This window comes from Xenopus laevis, chromosome 9_10S (assembly GCF_017654675.1).
Source record: "Xenopus laevis strain J_2021 chromosome 9_10S, Xenopus_laevis_v10.1, whole genome shotgun sequence".
Classification (NCBI taxonomy): Eukaryota; Metazoa; Chordata; class Amphibia; order Anura; family Pipidae; genus Xenopus; species Xenopus laevis.
The window spans coordinates 503,797-526,644 of record NC_054388.1 but is presented as its reverse complement, the minus strand read 5'-3'; the positions used below and the strand labels follow the sequence as shown (position 1 = coordinate 526,644).

General features: G+C 39.5%; 1 protein-coding gene across 1 annotated transcript in view; it reads right to left on the bottom strand.

Annotated features, from left to right (window-relative positions):
• Positions 1-8,694: 8,694 nt before the first annotated feature.
• The window catches only part of stat5b.S (signal transducer and activator of transcription 5B S homeolog), a 47,864-nt gene continuing 33,710 nt past the window's right edge, over positions 8,695-22,848 (bottom strand). Inside the window, 14 exon segments of the mRNA NM_001091208.1 lie at positions 8,695-9,343; positions 9,805-9,903; positions 11,001-11,049; positions 11,139-11,303; positions 11,454-11,584; positions 12,500-12,594; positions 13,325-13,531; positions 14,407-14,499; positions 15,287-15,409; positions 16,916-17,003; positions 18,369-18,548; positions 18,930-19,085; positions 19,492-19,643; positions 20,461-20,591. Coding sequence (NP_001084677.1) covers positions 9,217-9,343; positions 9,805-9,903; positions 11,001-11,049; positions 11,139-11,303; positions 11,454-11,584; positions 12,500-12,594; positions 13,325-13,531; positions 14,407-14,499; positions 15,287-15,409; positions 16,916-17,003; positions 18,369-18,548; positions 18,930-19,085; positions 19,492-19,643; positions 20,461-20,591 — 1,796 coding nt within the window. The 3' untranslated portion in view covers positions 8,695-9,216.

The window sequence follows — 22,848 nt, the reverse complement described above, 5'->3', positions numbered from 1 at the left end:
GTTTAATGACTACATCTTTTTTGGAGAGGGGCTTCCTTTGCTTTGTTGGTGTATTGGAGTTAACTGACTCCTGCACAAATCATGTCTCTCTACATGCAGGATTTGTCCAGAGTCGGTTCTGTGATTTAGCTCTTATACATCTTCAAAGCCAAATTATCCTAAACCTCAACTGAATCATATTAAATCGAAAGTTGGAGCATCAACAGCAGTTCTGTTTTGTATCATTCTCTTTGGTAATGGATATGATCTGTTTGCTGATACTTTCAGACAACTCCCTGTATCTTAGAGTTCTGGGGGGTTGAACACCATGGAGTGGGGCTCCAGTGAGGGTGGAACAAATCTCCAGAAGTGAAAGACTTGGGACTTGTCAGGTGAACATGGAGCGGTCCAATGCTGCCTTTAAATCAAAAGGACTTGTAGAGATGGAAATGCTCCTGCAGAACTTGATCCAACTGTACAAGAGAAAAGAAATGCTGGAAATCACACACCTAAATGCGGTTATTATCGTCTCAATAAACAAATAAAATACTGCCTGGTAGACTGGGCCATCACTGTTCCCATTGTGATTATTTGTTCAGTTCTGTGGCACCTGCCTCTCCCCAGGGGATTGACATTGGATTTAGACTTGAGCGTGAGTTTCCTAGGAAAGAGCCAGGCACAATGAGCAAGGATTGTTGTGTCACTATAAAATATACAGCAATAGGGCTGGAGGCCAAAAAGTCAATAGAAGTCATTAATCATGATTTGCTTGTGACCAGAGTACGTTTCTGCTAAACAAGTCACTGTTTGTGGGTTCCTGTCAATAAGATTTGTATTGCGCAAACCTGAGCTCCCTTCAATATGTATTTATCCATTAGCCCGGGCAGACCATGACTAAGCTTCATGACACTTGATCCCTTTTCCTTCGTCAATCTTATTTTAAATTGTGAAAATGACTTCCAAATGGCTGCTTGATGCTATCCTTAGTGTGTGTGTACAAAAGTATATTGTTATTTAATCTTGCGTCACAACTGATACAGGTATGGAACCCTTTATCCAGAACCCAAGGTTTGCTGAAAAATGATTACCCCAGAACAAGGAGCCTTATGTTTCTATTTCCGTACAATGCTGGAAAATGAGGAAATGTCCCAAATTCCGAAATATTCAGTCTTTGGGGCAAATTCTGTTGGATTTGGAAGCTGGCTGTGTGGTCTGTACTATCCCAATTTTTCTTCTTTTTGAAAAGCTCAATAGCTGGAATTCATTTTCCCATAGTTTGTGGTGAATTGATCTGCCAATGATAGAGTTGTGAATAAGGACTGACTTCCAAAGTCTGATCAGCTCCTTTTTAGTGTTACAGTCGAGCTTCTTGGTAAGATTCTTGTGCAACGTTCCTCTAAGCAGCAATAACATTTCGGGTCAGGGCTGATGAGACGTTCTGATCTCCTTACCCAGGAGGAGTCTGGGACACTTGGAATGTACAATAGAAATCTGCTACTTCTCTACGTTTCTGCAGATTCACTACCTGAGGAAACTCCCAGGATTGTCAGCCCATGAATTATCTGCTTGCTAATGAACCCCCAGACACATTTCAACAATTACATGTTGCTGCATATCTCACAAGTGCATTCATCTCATGATATATATATATATATATATATATATTAATCATTATTAATATTATTGCCCAATGTTGCAACTCTATGACAAATTATAAAGGCTGCTCTCTTGGATCCATAGTAAATACTATTTTACTGTTCCTTTGATAAAAATGTTGCCCAATAGTTGAGAATAGTTGAGCCCTGCTAAGCAACTTTCAATGGCTGCAATTTAGCAGGTGATTTGGCAGGACCCATAAACAAGTTTTAATTATCATAGAAAATGCCCCTTTTCCTTATGTCTCATCTATTAGTAATGGCAAAGAGATACTGCTACAAGGAGAAAGTAATATTTAGTTTATTGAAAAGAAACAACTATTTATTCATTATTAGGACAAATGACCAGCCACTAGATTATTTGTTATGGAAAGGGCTTTGGCTTATTAAGTTTGCACTGCCATCAAGTGGTGGATTTTACACACTGCTTTTTTTGCAAATACCACTTCAATCTTGATTTTTACTGGAAATAAAATCAAAATGAATGTGTTACTGGTCTATACATTCTATCTCTGTTCTTCTAACAGATCTCTGACCCCCTTCACTGCAATGAAAACTGAGAGTCCGAGCCTCTGGAATATTGCCCTACAGGTTAAACCATTTCACTTGAGCTGTGTAATGCTAAGCTAAAAGACTGGATAGAAAGACAAAGAGAAATGAAGATGGAAGGCTCTGAAGAGTGCATAGAGTAGGTCAATACAAAAGACTGAAAGAGGGAGGCGACAGGAGAAGGAGAATAAAGAGTAACCCCCTGACAGGGCCCATCTTGAAGAAAGTGCCCCTACAACTCACTGCTGCCTGGGCACAAGGTTACGGCCACTTGTAGCCTAGGCCATATTCTCTTAGCAATGCCCAGAAAGTCATTCTCACAGTGAGTATAAAGCTCCCCGCACACCTTGTAACAGAACAGTCTCCAGTGCTTTTCTGATGTCCTAGGGACTGGATTGATGCACCCCTGAATGATATCCTTGACAAAAGTCTCCCACTCTGTTTCCAAGATGGAGAATACTCTGTGCAGGAGACAAGAAAAGGCGGCTTCCAGGCCAGTTAGGACTTTAAGGCAAAGAGCAGCTGAATATAGAAGAAGTCCAGTGGCGTAACTACTCGCTGACAGGCCCTCCTCCCTATGAATCTTGCACCAGAATGCTGCTGGCGTGTGCACTGTAAAAGTCATTGCGGCTCCATGGGCCCCAACAGAGTGTGGGCCCGGGTGCAATTGCACCCTGTGCACCCCTGGTAGTTACACCACTGAAGAGGTCATAGGAGGACATAGTGGGGCCACTAGGAGGTTTAGGGGTGTAGAGCTGCTCCATGAACTTATAGGAAGCTACACATGGGGATGGACCAATGGCGCTCCCAGATTTAGAATGGTAAATATTTGGTGGCACTGAAAAGTGGGCCACCTTTTCCAGTACTTCAGGGAAATTGCTGTGAATGACTTCCAGGCACACCATGGTTCCCTAATGCAAAGAATGTGTGGTAAGTGGCCTTCCACGGATTTTACATTTTGTGCGTGTGGCTGTGAGCTTGGAATTGCTCTCTGACTGCTGGGTTAATAATGGCACAATAATGGCCCAAAGCTGATGCTGGAACTCGTCGGTTTTTAAGGAGCCCAAAACACCGCATTACAGAATCTGAAACCGTCCCCCCTTCATCAATAAACTTTCATAGCTTGGAGTGAAAAGCTGCTTAGATCAGGTCCATATAGAACACACTCTCTCTGTATTTAAAGGTAATACATTTTCCTACTTCACCACCATATACAGTATCTCCCCGTATGACCTTTTTATACCATAACTCAGCCTCAATGCAATTCCATTCCTTCAAGTGACACAGGCAACTGCTTAGTGTTCCCATGTGGGGACCTGCTGGAAGCGCTCCATTGCCTCTCTGCACCATGTGATTTCTGCTGAATGCACTTTGTGTAGTGCTGGTAACCAGTCGATGGGTGCAGCCATCAACTGAGAAGAAACACAACTTCAGGGGGCGGAACACACCTTAACATATTTTGCTGATATCAGGCTGATCCTATCACTTGGCCCTTGGGTCATAACAGATACTGAAGAGAGGATGGCATCAATGAGCCCATGTGGTCCTTCAACCTGTCTGACAGAGCTTTGGCGGATTTGGGTAGAAATCAGACAGACATTGGAGAGAGCCCATGTGCCAGTAGTAAAGACAGCTCTAGTACAACTGATGACTAGACATGCATGTGTATTTGGCAGTGACAAAAACTAGTGGTAAGCAGAAGAGGCACTGGAGGGGCAGCTAAAGGAGGAAGGATCAGTAGAAGGATCAGGGAAGGGCAGCTTGATGCAAACCAACAAGATAATTGCTGTTGTACAGTGCCGTGCATAGCAAGGGGTATATACAACAGACAGATCTGTGGGGGAAACAAGTAGGACCCAAGACCCTAATGTTATATTGCTGTATCCCAGTCATTATAACTGCACGTGCACCTGATATTGCTTTTTGATTAAGGAATCCAGCTGACTCAAGCACACAAACACACATTATAACTGCTTACCTCAGCTGCCATGTTCTTGAATTTCCCAGGGATCCCTTGTGGTTGGTCTTGGGTGCTCACCGTAGGCTAAAACTGGCTAAAAAAAGCTGAATGTTTTCTACTGTCAGTTTACGATAAGCAGCTGCCACTGGATCGACTCTTCTGGAAGATGCCTTTCCTCTGGACCACAACATCTTTTAACCCAGAAATATCCTCCACGGGGATGAGGGTCGTTTTGGCTAGAAATAACAAGATGGCATTTATGTTCCTGGTCAATATCTTGGTTTGCATCACTAGCGGGCACATCAGCATCTTCCTCAAACTCCAATGAGGATAAACAAACCTCAACAATGGCCAGCATTTAGAAAGTTGCTGAGAATTCATTGTTTTTCACTTTGCAAGAAAAAAACAAAAACAAATTAATAATTTTTGGGCAGAGGGCCCCTTTATTAATTTACATTTTAATTAATTAGTAACTTTATTAATTCAGAAGCACGGGGATACTTCATTGGCAGATTATTAACGGAGCAAATGTTGGTCCTTCACTTATTTGGGTTAAATTAGAAGAAAAGGTAAAATCAATGGGCAGTGCCAAGTTTTTAAGCACCCCAGTTATTCCAGTCACTTACCTGTTACCCTGGGCTGCTCCTCCTATTCTTCAAACAAATCACCAGGCCAGGGTACAGTTTGGGGAAAACAGTGGCGCAATCATCATCTTCATTTTCCCAGTGTCCTGTTTAGTTAGGAGTCACATCATTCTATACAGCCCGTACCTGCCCAGCCTGCTCCGTTGGCATCAGAGAGGGGAGGGTCGAGAGCCGATTCAGTCTCTTTTTAAATGTCATTTTACTATATTGACTCCCAAAGTATATGTGTATCTAAAAGTAAAGGTGGCAATAGATGTTACAATTCCAATCTTTCCTGCGACCATTGGACCTGTTCAAGCTGAATTGTCAGATATACAGGTAGAAACAATACAATGCTACCTGTATCTGATGATTCAGAACTAACAGTGGCCAATGTTTGGGTGCCTTTAAAAGCACCCAATCAAAATTTGTCGGCCCAATCGACAAGCCAATATCCAAATATTCTGCTGATATTGGTTCGGCTCATCTCCCACCATAGACAATATTATTGGTGCGTCTATGGCCACCTTAAGGCATAGAGAAGAAACAAGCAGGTCTTATTACTTTCTGAATATGTTTGTCATCATATTTGAGAACGAAAGCACCCGTTTATTTTTGTAATGGAAAATACATTTTATTTCCAAAATAAAAGTCACAGATGCACAAAACACACCATCATTGTTTAGTCTATTCAGTAAAAGAGGGTCAATGAAAGATATGGTGGGGGATTAAAGACAATAAAAAGGGGCCTGTAACTGGGCATTTTACATAAAACAGAATTGTCGGAATACAGAAAGGTGACAATGAGAATTGAACCAAAGGAAAGAAGATGAGTGGAGAGGACACGCACCCTGCTGGAATCTAGGCCAGCCCATGTCTCCAACTCACAAGAAAGGGTTAAGGATATATGAAAACCACATGTTCATATAAACTGCAGCTGGTCAAGCAGACAACTTGGATTTCTATGTAGTCGGACAGTATCGTACTGTTTGTTTTGCCTTTAAAATCAGGAAACCCTCCTTGGAAAGGACCGTATGAGAAGGTCTAGAACCCAAAATACTACAACAAAAACAATCCATTTATGGAAGGTCCCTTTATGGTAGAGTTTGGGAATCCCTGATTGTGTTAAGGCACACGGAACTGTTGGAATCGTGCTAAGCCTTTTGTGGAGCTCCCTAACTTCTGTTCAGATTGGGGTTTCCAGCGCTCACCTCCGCTACAAACCCAACATTCAAAAACATATTGTATCGGATACAGATGTATTTAACAAAGATATATATATATATATGTACATATTTATATCTGTGTCCTGAGTTTCACTTTTTTTTTTTCTAAATTATTATTTTATGTTCTATATATTTATATTTAAAATTTTAAAAACCGTAAGGAATAAATCTAGAAGCAAGAAAGAAAAGTGGCAGGGGCATTAAAGAGAATCCGACACTGGACAAAACTGCCTAGCTTTCCCTATGTCTGGTGCCAGTCTTTTTTTCTTTATATAAGCTGCCACCAAGCTCTAGAACATTGGGTAGCAATTGCTGAGATAGGCAAGGGATATCACTTCAGTTGTGCTGGAACTACAGCTGCCATGTTCTCCTTGGATGCAGAGAGCTGTAGTCTTCCCATGGTAGTTTTGGCTCAGTTAAGGAAAAATATATTGTGTGCAAATTCTCTAAAAAGGATAACTTTGTGCATACTGGTTTAAATATATGGAAACATTTAATAAAAAGGGAAAATCTGCCTAAAAATGACAGTTGGGTTACCCCGCCTATAGATCATGATCTCCCACTAGATCATCCCACTAAATGGCGTGATGGGGAAAGGCTGGGAGACTTAGTTCTGTATATCTTAACTGCCAATGATTTCAATTCCTTGAGACTACACTTCAATGAAGAATATCTCCCTATTAAACGGGGACTCTTATAGGGAGCAATTCATCTCACACTGGTCATGATAAGGATATTTTAAACAAAAGACAGTGCACAGTATAGATAAGGACAGGGCCGGCCAGGAAAGCCAAACAGTAGGCCAAAGCTCTACAACAAGAGGAAACAGATGAAATAATATTCCCCATTTCTCCATATTTTGCAGACGTTTAACTCTAAGATACCCCCAGTTAAAAGCCTGGGAAGGGTTTATTCAAAGTGTAGTTTTGGAACACACATAACATGCGAAAACATGCATTTTTGTCATAATAGTGTTGTCATTAACGCTGGCTGCTTAGAGTTCTCCCCATGCCTATTGATTGTGCATCCCAATCTTCATTTGACAGAAACAGTGGAAAAGGCCATACGTCTATAGATCCAGCATCTTAAAATGTGGCCGATATGAACAACCACTGCCAGTCTAAACTACTACTGACTGGACCTATAGACTTCCCCACTGCAGGACGTGTACATATATAAGGGGGGATCTGGATGAGGTTCAGATGTTCTGAAATGGACACAAATATATGAAATATCTTCTAACCCTCTTCTATAGTAGCATGAAAAGGACATGCATAAAGCTGAAATGACAGGATGTTTTAAGAAAATAAATGCATAATAATTTCTGCATTTTAAAAATATTAGTCTATTGTGCCTTAAAATTTTCAATGTCAAAGGAGTGGGACTAAAATTGTACAAAAATAGATGTATGACCCTTACACATCTCTGCTGAAAAATCTGTATTTCATTCCAGCTCCCACCTAATAATCACTCAATGTGCTGCATTTATGGCTGAGTTTTCCTTTAATATATCTGGGCAGTTGCAGAAGCAGAGGTAACATGAAGCCTCATCTTGGATTAAAATATTTCATGTGAATATACAGGACACATGTTCCACTAATGGGTCATGATAAAAAATATCTTTTTGAAAATAGAACAGCTGTTTGGAGTATAATAGAGCAATTTGCTGTATTAAACAAGCTTTAAAATATATTTCATTGTGTAAGGCAAATATCACAAGTAGATGGTGTTTTAAAGCTGTATAGCAATGTTAATGAGATACTGTCACTAATTATGTTGGGTAAAAGGGACCATCTACATGAGATTGATGAATGGGGCTTGTGCTAAACATACTTACACCTCTTCTTTCAGTTAAGAAAAAACTTTTTTCCTCTTATTTATTGCCCTAAACAAGACAAGGAAACCAATTTCACTACAGTCACTTCCTGGTCCTGCCGAGCAGAAGAGAAGCTGAGTAAACGAATTGCCAGTCTACTGAGAAACCCTCTGTATGATGAGCTGCTCTTATCACACAGGCTGTAAGTAACGGGTGGGGGAGTTGTTTATTCAGAGCTCCTTAAATTTGAACAAATGACAAGAGAGGGTGAGACAATTCATTATTGCTTTACACATGGCAAATAGATGCTCGTATCCTATCCCTTGAACAGACGTGAAACATCTGGAAGAGTTGCTTGCAGAATTGCAAGGGCCCCTCTGTTTCCCCAGTTGGTGCTGTGTGTGGGACTGCTTCACAGTAAAACATGAGTATTTTTTTTACAGGCATCGACAGTATCCCTTTAACATATGTAAGGTTAAAGAAGGAAAAAAATATACCTTCTTTATAAAGTGGGGTTCTCTACAATTCCTTCTTTACACATTCACATTAACACATATACGAGTGTGAGCCACCATTCCCCTTAATTCATCTGAGCCGAGCACAGAAGCAACCCTCCTATATGCACTGTCTATCCAAGTCAAATAAAGAGAAGATGAGACCCTACTCTTAGGGAATATTGTTCTTTTATGCTGCAGTCACCATTGCTGGAGAGGCTCTGACCTACAGGAAAAATTAAACGTAAGGCGAAACACTAAAAAGTGCCATCCCTTATCCATTCAAGTGCCTGCCTTGTCCTTGGGCTAATCCATAGCCTCAGAACACGAGGCAGCCTCTGAAATACAGACTTACACATACAGACACTTGGGTCGCACACACAATTATATTTTTGTGGCCAACATTAAAAAGGAACCCAGCAGCCATATTGTGCTCACCAGCAATGGTACCAATATCATATTAAAGCAAACTCATACAAGGGAACATGGAGCAAACATGTTAAAAAATAATCACATATATTTATCTTAAATAGGTTTAAAATTCTGCCTAAATCCTATATAGGATTTTGTTATATTATCTTTCTCTCTCTCTCTTAATCTCTATCCTATTACCTTTTGCAACCACGGCTCAGACTTTGAGAAGTGCAGATTGAGCAGTAAACATGAATGACATTTAGCCTAATTTGGTTCTTTTAGGTATTTCACCATTATAAAATAGGTTTGCGCTTATGGGGAGATGGGGTTAAAAGAAAAAAAAAAAGGTGAAATTGTACAGGTTGAAAATAGTACCAAAAAAAAAAAAAAAAACTAGAATTCACCATGCACAAAATATCAAAACAAATTGGCGTGAAAATAATTCACATTTTGAGTAATGGATTTGTCAGGGGGTGGGATGACAAGGGTGGGAAAACATGTCAGGACTGTGCATGAGGGATCCATTGACTGTTGTCCATGGGCCTCCGGAGCAATTCTTCCACATGCCGAGCCACGTCCATATCATCCAGATCCAAGTCTCCATCTGGATCCAAAACCGAGTCCGGGCTGCAAGAGAATATGGGTTAGAAAAAGGCCCTCACTGTTAACTTTTTATGAGCAGACTTGATTAAAACACTAGGCAAAAAGAATGATTTTGGTTGTTTCTTGAGCTAAGCAAGTGAACAATCTTCACCCTTTGTTGTGTGTGTTTTGTTAGCAGGAGTCAATTATGCATGGGAATAATTTCATTATCTCTCAAACATGGAGTCGTTTCAATTTCCCTGTTTGCCCTTCTTCACTACAGATATTTTACAATTAAAACATTTGGCAAAAAATATGTTCATCACAGGCCCTATTCATTGCACAAAGGGATATCCAGTCCCATTATAGCCTATTTAGAGAGAACAAGATACCAAAAAAAAAATTCATGTTGTTGCTAACTCCCACTATAACTTAGATTAGGTATACATTAGATTATATGGCTTTAACTTAGTTCTACAAAGAATAATTCAAATGTAGATACTCACTTCTGTTGGTAGAGATTATAGTGTGACTGACTGCACACGGCAGGAGATGGAGCCTGATCCATGTAGGTGCTCGGTGGCATCACGTCACTTGCAACAAACCTGCACAGACAAACCCCAAAGATTACGACCCATTGTTTGCAATACACATACAATCAAGAAATAACTGGACAATTTTTTATATTCAAAGTGAAAAGTGATTAAACCTGTATTTCCTACAAGTTTCTAAATTTCAGACTTAGCCTTAAGGTTTTCCTATCTAGGACCATCTAGGATCATCCATTTTATCATATATACAGACCAAAAGACAAACAGGACTGTCCTGTTGCTTGAAAGTGTTGTAAAATTTGATGCGACCCTTTACATTTGTTGCACTCAAACACAAATTTTCCATGCTCAGACATACTCCCTTTTAAACACATATTGAGGAGGAACAATTGAACCTTTCAATACTTTGCCCATTTCATTCTATATACAGGGTGGGTGCTGGCTCACAGGTGAGCGTAGAGAGCTACTCATGGTGCAACAAAAACATCTTCTATTACTACCAGTAAGCCACAACTAAGATGGATATGGTTATGACCAAAATATTACCTGTGGCACCCATGAGCTTCCTTCCTACACTTCAAAAATGTACCCCTAGGTTCATTAACGACCACAAGGACTTGATTTTGCTCTCACAGGAGCTTGATACTTGTAACCAAATTAATCCTAACAAGTCCATCCCTCTGGCTTTTAAACTTTTTGAGTTTAAGCTGCACTAGACGGTCCAACCTTTGGCGAGGGCTCACTTTGAAAGTCTTAGGGCAGTCACTCAATCATAGTTCTAAGAATATCTAGGACAGCAACTACATATTCACCCCCAAATCTAAACCAATCTCACCTTAACATTTTTCAGGTATATGTAGGAAAACTAATGGCCATTCTCCCAGTTCTCATGCCAACTGGCCTTTAGGATGAGAATCCTGCCACTGCTCCAAGCCCCCCAAGGTCACCAGCCCCATTGGGAATGAATGCTCTAAATGATCTAGTTTGAGTGCAAGTTGTGTGAAAGGACAGTCTCTTAATATTGTTGTTACTTTAGTCAGTGGTTTAGCTAAAGCACTTTAATTTGTTTTCACTTTGTGCCAATGTGTTCTATGCAATAAGCTGAATGATAAAACCAATAATAGCACACATAGATAACAAATAATGCTTACTCTGGAACAACTTGCTTGATCTGTGGTTTTACATAGCCATCTGTTTTTGCTGCAAAAAGACAGATTGTGGGTAAACACAAGATGCTTACAAAAGCAAATCAAGTAAGAATATACAGTAGTTTAATAAAGCAGACTTACAAGGGTTACACAGAACTGGGGTGTAATATTTTGAGAAGACTTCATCCTTGGGCCTATCGGGATACACATAGATAAGGTAATTGAGGTCCCCAAGTCGATCTGCCAAGGAACGCACAGAGAAATCCCGGGCAGTAAATGGCATCAGATTCCACAATGCTCTATCCGCTGGGAAGAGATAGAAAATCAAATAATCTGGGTCACTTTAAAGGAGGTCACTAATCTCAAATTCAGTTCCTCATATACAGGTACAATATCAATTTGAACAGTGCAACCAATTTTTAAAAACCAAAAATATTAGCTTGCATATCCACTTACGCAACTCAAATTTCCAGGCTATCGTGATGCCGCCAATTTCGGAGTCACTAAAGCGCAACAGGAAAGTTCCGTCCCTCTTGTTCACCAGCATATCATGTGCCTGTTGCTTATTGACAAATCCCAGGATAGCCCTGAAAACACAGTGCAAATAAAGGGGCATTTCCATTCTGCCTTATAATTACCATTCACTGTACCACATTTCAAAGCATTTCACTGCTGATTAAATCATAGAACCAAAACAGAAAGTGTGGCCATTTTGAAGCTCACTAAAAAAGATCTCCATGTAATTGTACAGCAAAATCATTGGGGTAAAATAACTATCATAAAGAGTGGCATCACTCATAGGGGCACAAAGCTTGCACCAGCTCATAGCTACTAATCAGCAGTGACTGGGCTGTCTTAATGTCATTCAGTGAGAGCTGTTTAGAATAGCACAATTATTTAATAATGCAAAAGAACAACATCTTTTTCCCATTTACTGCAATTGTAAGGAAACCTCATCCATCTAGAACACGAATAGGTTTGTCAGCTCAAGACTTCAAAACAAGACTCATGCAATCCAGGTGTGTTGTTTGTGACAAATATGGTCATTTAATTTAGATACATAAAATCCAATTAAGTCTACAGCATTCATCTTAATTGACTGCTGATTAATTATGTTTCTGTACTGGTTTAAATCTAGGAGATGGCAAATATAATAGGTAATTTGATTTGAGGCAGGGCAGCTAACAATAAATAATTGGCTAAAGCTAAGGCATATATGGAAAATAGATTATTATATATATGAACTGGTTTTGAAACTTGACCATGTGTTACAAGAATATGTACAACAGGGCTGTAAGAGAAATATGGATTGTTCTAAATATATAAGAACCAACATATCCTGTGGTGATGTGCAATAGAAGGATATATACCAAATATCAAGCATACAAAAGAATAAAGTCAGTGCATTAGATATAAATAACACATGCATCACAATGGATGCAGTGAAGGCAAAAGGTGATTGAGGTAAATGAGTAATAAAGCAGTGTTTTTCTTATATTTACCCATCATTCCAATGTGGCTTGAGATGTTTCTTTAGAACCTCCATCACACCATCAAACCACTGCCAGAAGGTATAATTCCATCCTGGAAGATTCTCCTGAAGCACAAGGAAAGAATGTAACAATGTAGGGACAAGGCATAGTGCAGTGATCCAGAAAAAACATTCGTTTCATAAAGATAGTCTGTATAATTTGGTCAAGAGAGGTCATCTGATCTGACAGCCAATAGTAGCCACTGATTATCTTGTTCATAGTTAGATAAAACATGTGCACTATTCAGACTAAAACGACATTAACAGATGACACAGTTACATTTTAAACCAGAGTTTGCCCACATTAAAATCATAGCGACCCTTTCCACATTTATCACATAGGTGTCACTTTAAAAGGACAGCGGCACGTTCCTGAAAATTGTGGACTGTGACTCACAACCTACTTATAATGGACATGCAAGATGGAATTGGTTGCCTGAAATAAATAAACTTCATTTGAGTACTAAAGAGAAAGTAGGAGATTGAAACACTTGGAATGGCAATATCACTCAAATTACCCGGTGACCTGGGCTGATGCATATCCAATACTCTATAAAAATACTTTCTTCACTACACGGACATGTTTCCAAGAAACCCTGGCATCCATGGGCAGGCACATTTGCTGTATAGTAAACTCACCAGAAGAACTGTACTCTACCCACTGTGGAGGTGCCAAATTTATTGGAATTCACGTGGTTTAATCTTTAGTTCCCCTTTAAACCCATTATAAATGATTTTCAAAGGGGTTATTATTCAGAGCAGTGTTGCCCGATATATTCTCAACAAAGTATCTTACCCTGTTGAACTGGGCCCAGGACACAGTCATGATGCTATAGTCTTCTTTATGGCTGAGGTTGCTGTTGAACAGTTTCTGTGCCAAGAACAACAGGTTTTCATCGCTCAGTCCACGGTTGCTCTGGACCTCTGCCTTAAATTTCATGTTCAGGGCATCACACAGCTGTGGCCACAGAACCTTGTCTGGGACTATAAATGGTACTCGACCCTGTATTGTGGAAAATACATGATTGATTTTAAGCAACAGTGTCATTACTTTTTATAGCAAACATTCATTCCTGCCATAAAACAGTACAGTTGTACAGGTTGCTCTATAAAGAATAGAATAAAAGCAAAAACATGCATTTCCAATGTATCAATCTGTAATCACATAAGGTACCCCTACAGGCCCAATAAATAGAGACTCTCTACTATGACATCTTACTGAAGCCCCTTTGTCATTTGCCAAAGTCAAACGATTGCCAGTCTAGACCTGCTATGCAGATTCTGATGAGGGGATAGAGAGCTGTGGGTTAGTGGGATGAGTATATACAGCAAGTACATTTGTATATCATCTGTGTACAGGTCATATTTAAAACCACGAACAGAACAAAAATAGATTGCCTTAAATAACCCACAGAGCACAGTGAGGGGAGAGTTCCCGAGGTGGAGTAGTGGGTTATACAATAATATAAAAATAACAGGTCTAATAAAGCACAGTGACAAATTAATTGCCTGCACATACTGATCATCTATTTGAAAACAAAAATCTGATTGGCCGCTATGGATTATAGAATTGGGCAAACTTTTATTATTATTACATTATCCCCATTAACTATCTCTCTTATGTCTTGTTTGCTTTTAAAACACCTTGGAAGAAAAGTCCTATATAAATAACTCCCTTTCTCTAAATAAGATGAAGCAGGACAGTGGCAGAGATGGAAAAGTCTTCTGTTAAATTAGGCAATGATGTTTTCTTTGGTTTAAAAAAGTAACACGTGTATTTGCAAACCTGTATTTACAATTTAATAGATGACCGTTAAAAGTGCAAGCTTCTAATACACTGGTCCAATAAAACACAATATACTCCAAAAAATGACTTACTGGTTCTGCAAAGGCATTGTCCCACAGAACGGTGGCTGTGGCATTGTTGTCCTGACTGCCGTGAACAATGACTACAACAGGGAGGGACAACGTCTGCAAAATCAAGAAAATGGTTCATCATAAACACAGAATTAGTCATTACTCCCCCACCACAGCTACAGTATGGATGGAAACCTATGGATTACATTTTGCTACTTGAATAATGTTCCCACTTAGGAAAGCGGACTATGAATTAGACATAGGGATGTTCTGATCACCATTACTTCACTGAAAACTGTTGCTTGCATTAACATGAATAGGATATAATGTGGATCAGTAATTACAGCCCATAAATGTACCAGTACCTGTGCGTTTCTAGGAGATGTCACCTTGATGTCAGTGAGAAGCGACCCACTGCAAATTACAGGCATTAAAATCACCGCTTCTTGAAACAGCAATCAAAACGGGAAGTGTGAAATAGCCCTTAATCATCTCTAAGTGTGTATAACACTGTGCCATTAACTCGCTACTAATTACCTGGCCACAAATGTGTAAGATATATTAATACAAAAGCAGGAAAAAGAATAAGTACAGCATGTTTAAACTAGCACCAATGTATGCAGCATGTGTGTATAAAAGTCAAAATAAGGACAAAGGAAATAAACACAAAACACAAGACTGGAGAGTAAGGACACATTTGATACAACACTTGCCGAAACACGGACATATTAACTTTGGCAAAGTCCCTGGGCAGTGCCCTGAAGATCTACTCCTGTTCAACCCAACCCTATGCACATTTCTCCTTGGATATTGTTCTTTCATCATCTGCCTAAAGGTGACAATAGGAAAACAATAATACAGACGTAGGACTGTAAAACTAATAATAAAAAGCTCTTTTTACCTTGACCTGGAAAACCAACTCATTTCCTCCGACGCTAAACTGAGACTCAAATAGGATGGTGAATTTCTCCTCTGTTACAGACTCTGCTCCTCTTCTATCGGAGCGCTTGATCCTCTTCAAGGACTTCATTTTTGGAGAAAACACAACAATGACAAACAAAATTTAGCCAGAGCAACCAGTATGATTTCTACTAATTTAGCAATGCACCAAATCAAGGATTTTCAGCCTTTTTTTTCCAGCAAGATATGGTCGAATTCAAGGGCCAGTATGAACCAAATCCTTGAACTTTGATCACACAAGCAAAGAAAATTGCTTTTTTTGGTACACTACGCAGTTTTTTTTAACTCTTCCTTTACGTGTGCAAATTATGGTTCTGATTCAGTTTGGCATTTGGCTGATTCCTTCATGAAATATTTGGCATACAGCTAGTGGGGTCAGTGCATTCCTACTGGTTAAGATAGTAAGATGTGTCTATCTTACTATGTTTGTCCCTAACATTAAAATGAGAGGCCCTGGACAAGGTCTGCAGCATTGCAATTAAACCAGGACTGCAACAGTACTCTATTATGTCTTTCTATTTAAATATCATCCAAGCCTTCCTTAAAATAAGCCCTGCAGAATCAGTCTTTTCTAGGCACCACATTTGCCTTTACTGTACAAATGCTTGTTTAAGTGGAAGATGCAACCTCCTGTCTTCTAATTGGAAGAGAAGCCCTTGTTCCTTCTCTAAAAGCCTCACAATAAAGAGGTTGCCAGGCAGCTTATTATGTTCTCACTTGCTGCTTGTACTGCTACCACTTATATAAAAAAGTCTCCTATTGCCTTTTTTTTCCTGCACTGAACAAATGTTTTTTTTGCCTACAGCACTAGATATCAAACCTGTCCCTGTGACCAGTCAATAATGCACAATTTCTAGGTATCCAAATAGGCGGATTAATCAGTATCATAGATGGCTATTCTAAAAGTCCAAATAACAAGACAGGGCCCAGGGTATAATGGGCTCAATGCCTTAAACGTATTTTGGTAAGTAAGGGGCCCTTTCTGTGGGGCCGTGACTTCTAGCCTGACTCGACCGCCTGAGGCAGCTTGCTGTTGCTGCCGCCCCCCTCGCAGCGCCCCTGACCCTGAGAAGCAACCATCGACTAAGGGACCCACATCTGGTGTGTTCTGTGGATATACAGAACTCAAGGACAAGATGCAAAACCCTGTAAACTTAGCCATTTCTGGCAGTCTGATCCAAGCTATAAAAAGGTGAGAAACTAAAGGTATGTTTGGAATGTTGACCTATATTACTCAAGGGCTTCTGATTGCCAACGGTTAGCTTGCAAAATATATTACTCAGCAATATCAAAGAGAAATCTGACTTCACCATTACTGTGTCAGAGACATTAATGCAGAGTCATAAGAACAAAGTTATTTTTGGGGTTGGCAGGTAGTATATGTCATGTCTCAAAATGGATCTGTGGTGTCCCTGAACCCAGCTACCCGTTGGCACTTTACATTTTAGTGCTATAAACAAAGGCAGTATAGAAAGGCAAATCATTTAATGACAACATAAGTAAACTGTGAATATAAATGTCTACATCAGATAGTTGATTAACCCTAATGTCAGACATGCTCGCTACTCACCATGTTCCTGAAGTGAGCACTGAGGGTGCCCGTGGCCTGATGATATTCCATAACGCAGCAATTGTTTAGGATCTCTCCGCTGCTCTCACTATAACAAAGCAAAAGATATATTAGATGGAGATTAGAGATTGATTACAAGAGCAGCTAAAAAGTTTAATATGTATTTACTCTTTAAATTCAAAACAAAAAACGTGTGCCGTCAGCACCACTCATTTTATTAAAATATACAATGTAACATTTATAAATTCCATTATTATTTTTCTTTGTATTTGGTTGTGTGGTTTTTTTTTTTAATCCTTCATATTGATTGTAGTAGTATTTTATATTTTCACACATCAGGATGCAGAGTTTTGAAAAACTGATTGTCAAGATGGAAACTGTTCAGGGAAAATGTTTTAAGCTGGCCATAGATTTTTAAAAGATCCGATCGTCATCGTGAGACCACGGTTATCTCTAAACGATCGTATGAATTGTCCATCAGACCATTTGAAAGGAAAACAAAGGATAGCTGCCTGCTTGTCCCTGCAAACATAGATAGATTGCACTGGGACTGATACCACCTGGCCGATCAATTTTCAGACAGATGTCGGACGAAAAATCGTAAGATGCACGATCGTTCGAATCCCACTAACCGCACGATAATTTGATGGATTGGTCAGACTTCAACAAAAATCGGTAGTTCGGCAAGAGTAATCTTTGCGTCTATGGGGAGCTTTAGTGTAGAGTTCCAACGAGCCCCTGGTTGGGCAGCATGATTGCAATGTACATATAGGAGCTTAGCAAGACTGGGGGGAGGGCAGTTTAATTTGTGGGTCTTATGTGTGAATAAACATTTCATTATGCTTTACTATTTAATATTATGTTGTATTAAGTGAAGTGTACAATTGCCCTTGAGAGGTGGTGGGCTTGAGTTTTTGCATTAAATGTGGGGTGCATAACCAGGCCTCTGAAAGAATAACATGTTAATTGCACCTGCTTCATAGACATATACCTCAGTTCACAGTTCAAACAAATATTTGAACTGGTGCTTATTTAACTGAATATGTGCATAATCCCCCAAGATTTAAAGGTTAACAATATTTTAGGCAGTCAAACAGTTGGTAAAACCATTACATGGGCTGATTCATTCGGCTATCTGATCATTGGTAAAACTGTCACTGGAACATAAACAGCCTTTGATAAATGTGGAAAAAAAAACAGCTAGGAAGATGGGAAAACAAACAAATTTCCTTCAGTAAAGCCAATTTGACTTTTAATAAACCTGCCTCAAAGGGATTTTTTTTTAAATCATGAGTGTTTTATTAATGAGATTCTTAACTGAATGAATTGTGATCAGGAGAATACAGTCCCTGAATGCTTGTTGAATGTGTAATCAGCTATTACTGAGCTGTAGACTTAATATAGTGCAGAGAAAACAAGACATAGAGACATTACATGCTGTTATGACAGTTACTTGCGAGTGTTCTCATTCTTCAAAAGTGCTTTGGCTTGCAGCTCACTAATGATGGTTGCCTTAACCTGTGGTGGGTTCATGTGAACATTCAATTTGCCCCCTACGAGGAGCCGAACCGTGGCAGCAAATTTTGTCTGTGTCTTGAGGACCTGCGGAGGCTGCTTCTCTATGATAAACGTACTGCAATGAAGAGCACAGAAATCATCAAGTGAAGTTTAGTGGAGTCAACAGGGGATGTATGTTTGCAAAACATGGTTATGCCTTTGATCATTATCTTGTGGTTCAATTGCATCTTAGTTATATTCTTTTGAGGTCATTTTTAATACATTTTGGTTCATTTTTTAATGCACATCTATTCTAGCAGGAATCAAAGCCCATAGCACGTGTCTTACAAAACCAGATATGACTATATAAGCTGTCATATACCTGCAGTGAATGTCGAGCAACCAAATGAAGTGTCACTACTCATTGAGGCACTAGCAAATATGCATACACACAAAATGGCATGCTAACAGTAGATGGCATGAATTAACATTTTTTTTCCAAGAAGGGCTCAATTACCTGGTAACTAGTGCAGAAATGATATCCGTAATAGTAGCATTAAGTTCAGAGAGAAGCTCCTCCACTGGCCCAGGGATAGGCAACTGCTGGCATAGGTGCTCTGCTCGTCTGATCTGCTGCCGATTCTGCCAGATGATCTCTGCTAGTTTTTCACACCTGGATGAGGATAAAGATATGGTATAAGAGAGATACTTCCACTCCCCTGACTCAAAATATCATGACTAAAAAGAGGCATGCAAAAAAGTATTAATCCTCTACTCTTAGCACCTAGTTCCATGGAGGTAGGTCACTGTAAAAGCCTACAGATGGACAAGGGGGACACCTATATTCAATAATATTAAATGGCCAGTTACAAAACCACCAGATGATTCCATTTAAACCTAAAACAATGTCTTGTGGTAATGTGAGCGTCTCCATTTAATTAATTTCTTTTATAAGAATACAGAGGGTGTGGTAGGAGCCAATGGAAGGAGGAAATATGCATTAGAACTTATCCGATATTCTTGTGACATCCACTAATCTGGAGATACATGTGGGTGAAGGCAGAATCCTCAGTACTTACCATGTCTGCAACAGGTCTAAGCTCCCCTCCGGAGGTCCACCATTGCCTGCAAGCTGCTGTCGTCTTTTCCACTGAATGAGCTCATCATCCAAGATGATTGTCTGTTGTTTCCGCAAAAGTTGGAGAGTTTTCTGGTGTTTTTCTGATAAATCCTGTTTAAAAAAAAACCAAAGCAACACAGAAGTTCACAAGCAAGAAAAAAAAATCGATATACTTATTTTTCACCAAATTCAACTGAGATGTAGCCTGCAACGCCATTCTTTCTTTCTTCAATTACATTTTGTTTAAGAACAACCAGAATACAAATGTGAACACAACAGTCTTTTCATTTCTAATTTTCTTTTTATGTATTTGTTCTGTGTACAATATGGAAAACTCAAAGAGTATATTACAGTTTCTGTAACAAAAATGACAACGGATACATGTCCTTCATATCTGTTTTCAGACCAAATCCAAACCCCCATTCCCAATTTTTTCAATGGAACTACATTTTGTAAAAAAAAAAGTGTTCCTGGTTTGAATATTGGAAATCATGGATGTGAACAAGGAGCTAATGGATGAATTCTATGCATGCAATACTGCATTGATCTTTTACCCCCCAAACCCTAAAGTATGAATGTGAATTTTTTAGCACTAAGATTATGGATGAATTTAACACGAATGGAATATATATTTTGTAAATATCTGAAAAGGACACTGCCACAAAAGCTGGCCTTTGGGGGTTTAGAAAAAGCATGGCTTCTTTATTATACAAATAACAATCTATGGCAACTCATAACGAAGCTACTGATCATTGGATTTCTCAATGGACGTACCAGCAGGCCTGAATTTATGGAAAGGTCACAAAGGGCTGAGGTGGCATGCCCCCAGCCCACATATGATAGGGGAGATATGAAGGGGTAAAGGAAAAAGGGGGGCGACAAGTGGACCCAGCCTGGGTGCCCAATGTATAACTTCGTCCTTGCTTACCAGTCTGTATTGCTGCAGTGTCTGGGCTTCTCTCTGTAGCCAGGCTTCCAAAGATGATTGCCGCTGTTGCAAGGTGGCCTCACGGGGGATCCTCTCTTGAGGGCTGAGCTGGGACAGCTGGGTAAACTGAGCTATATACAATAGATAAAATTAAACAAAAATGAAATGCTTAGGCTAAGCCATGTACAATGAATACAATCAAGTTAAAATGAAGACATTACAATATCTAACTAACTAGGATATCAACACATTCACATGTCAAACTATACCAACAACAAGGAGAAAGCAGCCTCTGATGTTTACAGACTCCTCTAGACATTGCAGAGTTGCCATTAAAGCCCCATTTCAGCCAATCAGCCACCCATGAAAGATTCTGATTAGCCTGATTTGGTACAACATGAAGAATATTTTTAACATGTATGGTTAAGTTAAAGCTCTCCCGTAGGTATATATAAAAAACATAAAGAGTATGAAGAGTTAAAATGCATTGCATGTATTTGAAAGAAATTTGTGACGGAGTTCAGTTCCTTGTGGAGCGAGGTGCTGGCTTTGTGTGATTCCAGCGATTTGTTGACCAAACAAGTATGTGCAATCAAGGTCACATAATAACTACCTTCTCATCATTCACTAGATAATTGCACCTGAAATGACAGTAATTACACGCAGGGAAAGAAATAAAAGAAATAAGAATTGTGTGATTCTGTGTTGAAAGAGGGGAAGCAAACCACAGAGGGCGAAGAATCAGCTTATTCTGGCACAAATATGTAAAAAGCAGCAGAACGCTATTTAAGTGACTAAGTGATGAATTTAGGGTGGTAATGGCTATAGCAGAAAGGTTGTACATGTATTGGAAAAATCTTAAGCCAAGAGAGCCTCACTTTAAAATATAAAATGTGAATAAAAGAGCTTAATAGCTTAAACATGATAATTTTTCTCTGCAATATTCCTAAAAAATCCAGAATCACTAGGATTGCAGCGCAACAGTGACTTCTCTGTCTGTGCAACAACTTATGGTGGGTGAGTGAAGCATGGACTTATGGCCCCTACAGCTAAAAACCTGATCCCCAATGGAGCATCTTACAAATGCATGATCTGTACACAACAGTGTGGGTTTGGAGGCTGCATGGCTGTATACACCGAGCAAAAGTTCCATGGTGGGAGGACATGTGACAGGCTCCGTGCATATCTCATCAACAACAGCTCTAGTCTTAAAGTACAAATTCACCTTAAAGGGATACTGTCATGGGAAAAAAAAATTTTTTCCAAAATGAATCAGTTAATAGTGCTGCTCCAGCAGAATTCTCCACTGAAATCCATTTCTCCAAAGAGCAAACTGATTTTTTTTATATTCAATTCTGAAATCTGACATGGGGCTAGACATTTTGTCAATTTCCCAGCTGCCCCTGGTCATGTGACTTGTGCCTGCACTTTAGGAGAGAAATGCTTTCTGGCAGGCTGCTGTTTTTCTTTCTCAATGTAACTGAATGTGTCTCAGTGGGACATGGGTTTTTACTATTGAGTGTTGTTCTTGGATCTACCAGGCAGCGGTTATCTTGTGTTAGGGAGCTGCTATCTGGTTACCTTCCCATTGTTCTTTTGTTTGGCTGCTGGGGGGGGTGATATCACTCCAAGTTGCAGTAAAGCAGTAAAGAGTGATTGAAGTTTATCAGAGCACAAGTCACATGACTTGGGGCAGCTGGGAAATTGACAATATGTCTAGCCCCATGTCAGATTTAAAAACTGAATATAAAAAAATCTGTTTGCTCTTTTGAGAAATGGATTTCAGTGCAGAATTCTGCTGGAGCATCACTGTTAACTGATAAATTGTGAAAAAAAATTTTTTTTCCATGACAGTATCCCTTTAATGTTTAGTTTTGTTTTCTTCTGGTACACGCAAAGACATTGGCAGTGCCAATACATACATTTTATTCTGAATTACTACAGGGCTTCTAGACCTGGTTCAAAATGTGTGACTTATATCTCATCACTCACTTTGAAAAGACCCAGAGCAATAGACGTAGAGACCCGGTATGAAGCTCAGTTAGGGAAATTCATGAATATGCCAGAATCTTAGACTAAAGGTCATTTAATGTTAAATTTTGGGGCAACACATACTTGCTGTCCAAGATATTTTTATAACTATTGCTAAATGGCTAAAGCTACTAATGGCGCACCTCTTGAGAAAGTCAGAAAATGGGATTAATGACTCGGATCAATATGAAGCCACAGCCTTTTTGCAGTTGACAGTGACAAGTCGTTCTGTGTTTCTAGGGTTGTTAATAGCAACAGAATGAACATGATCTGAGTCAAAACAAGCAAGAGCTTTCAAACTAATTGCTATTAATGATTCTCATAGAGCGATATATGCACAGATCAAGGCTCACTGGG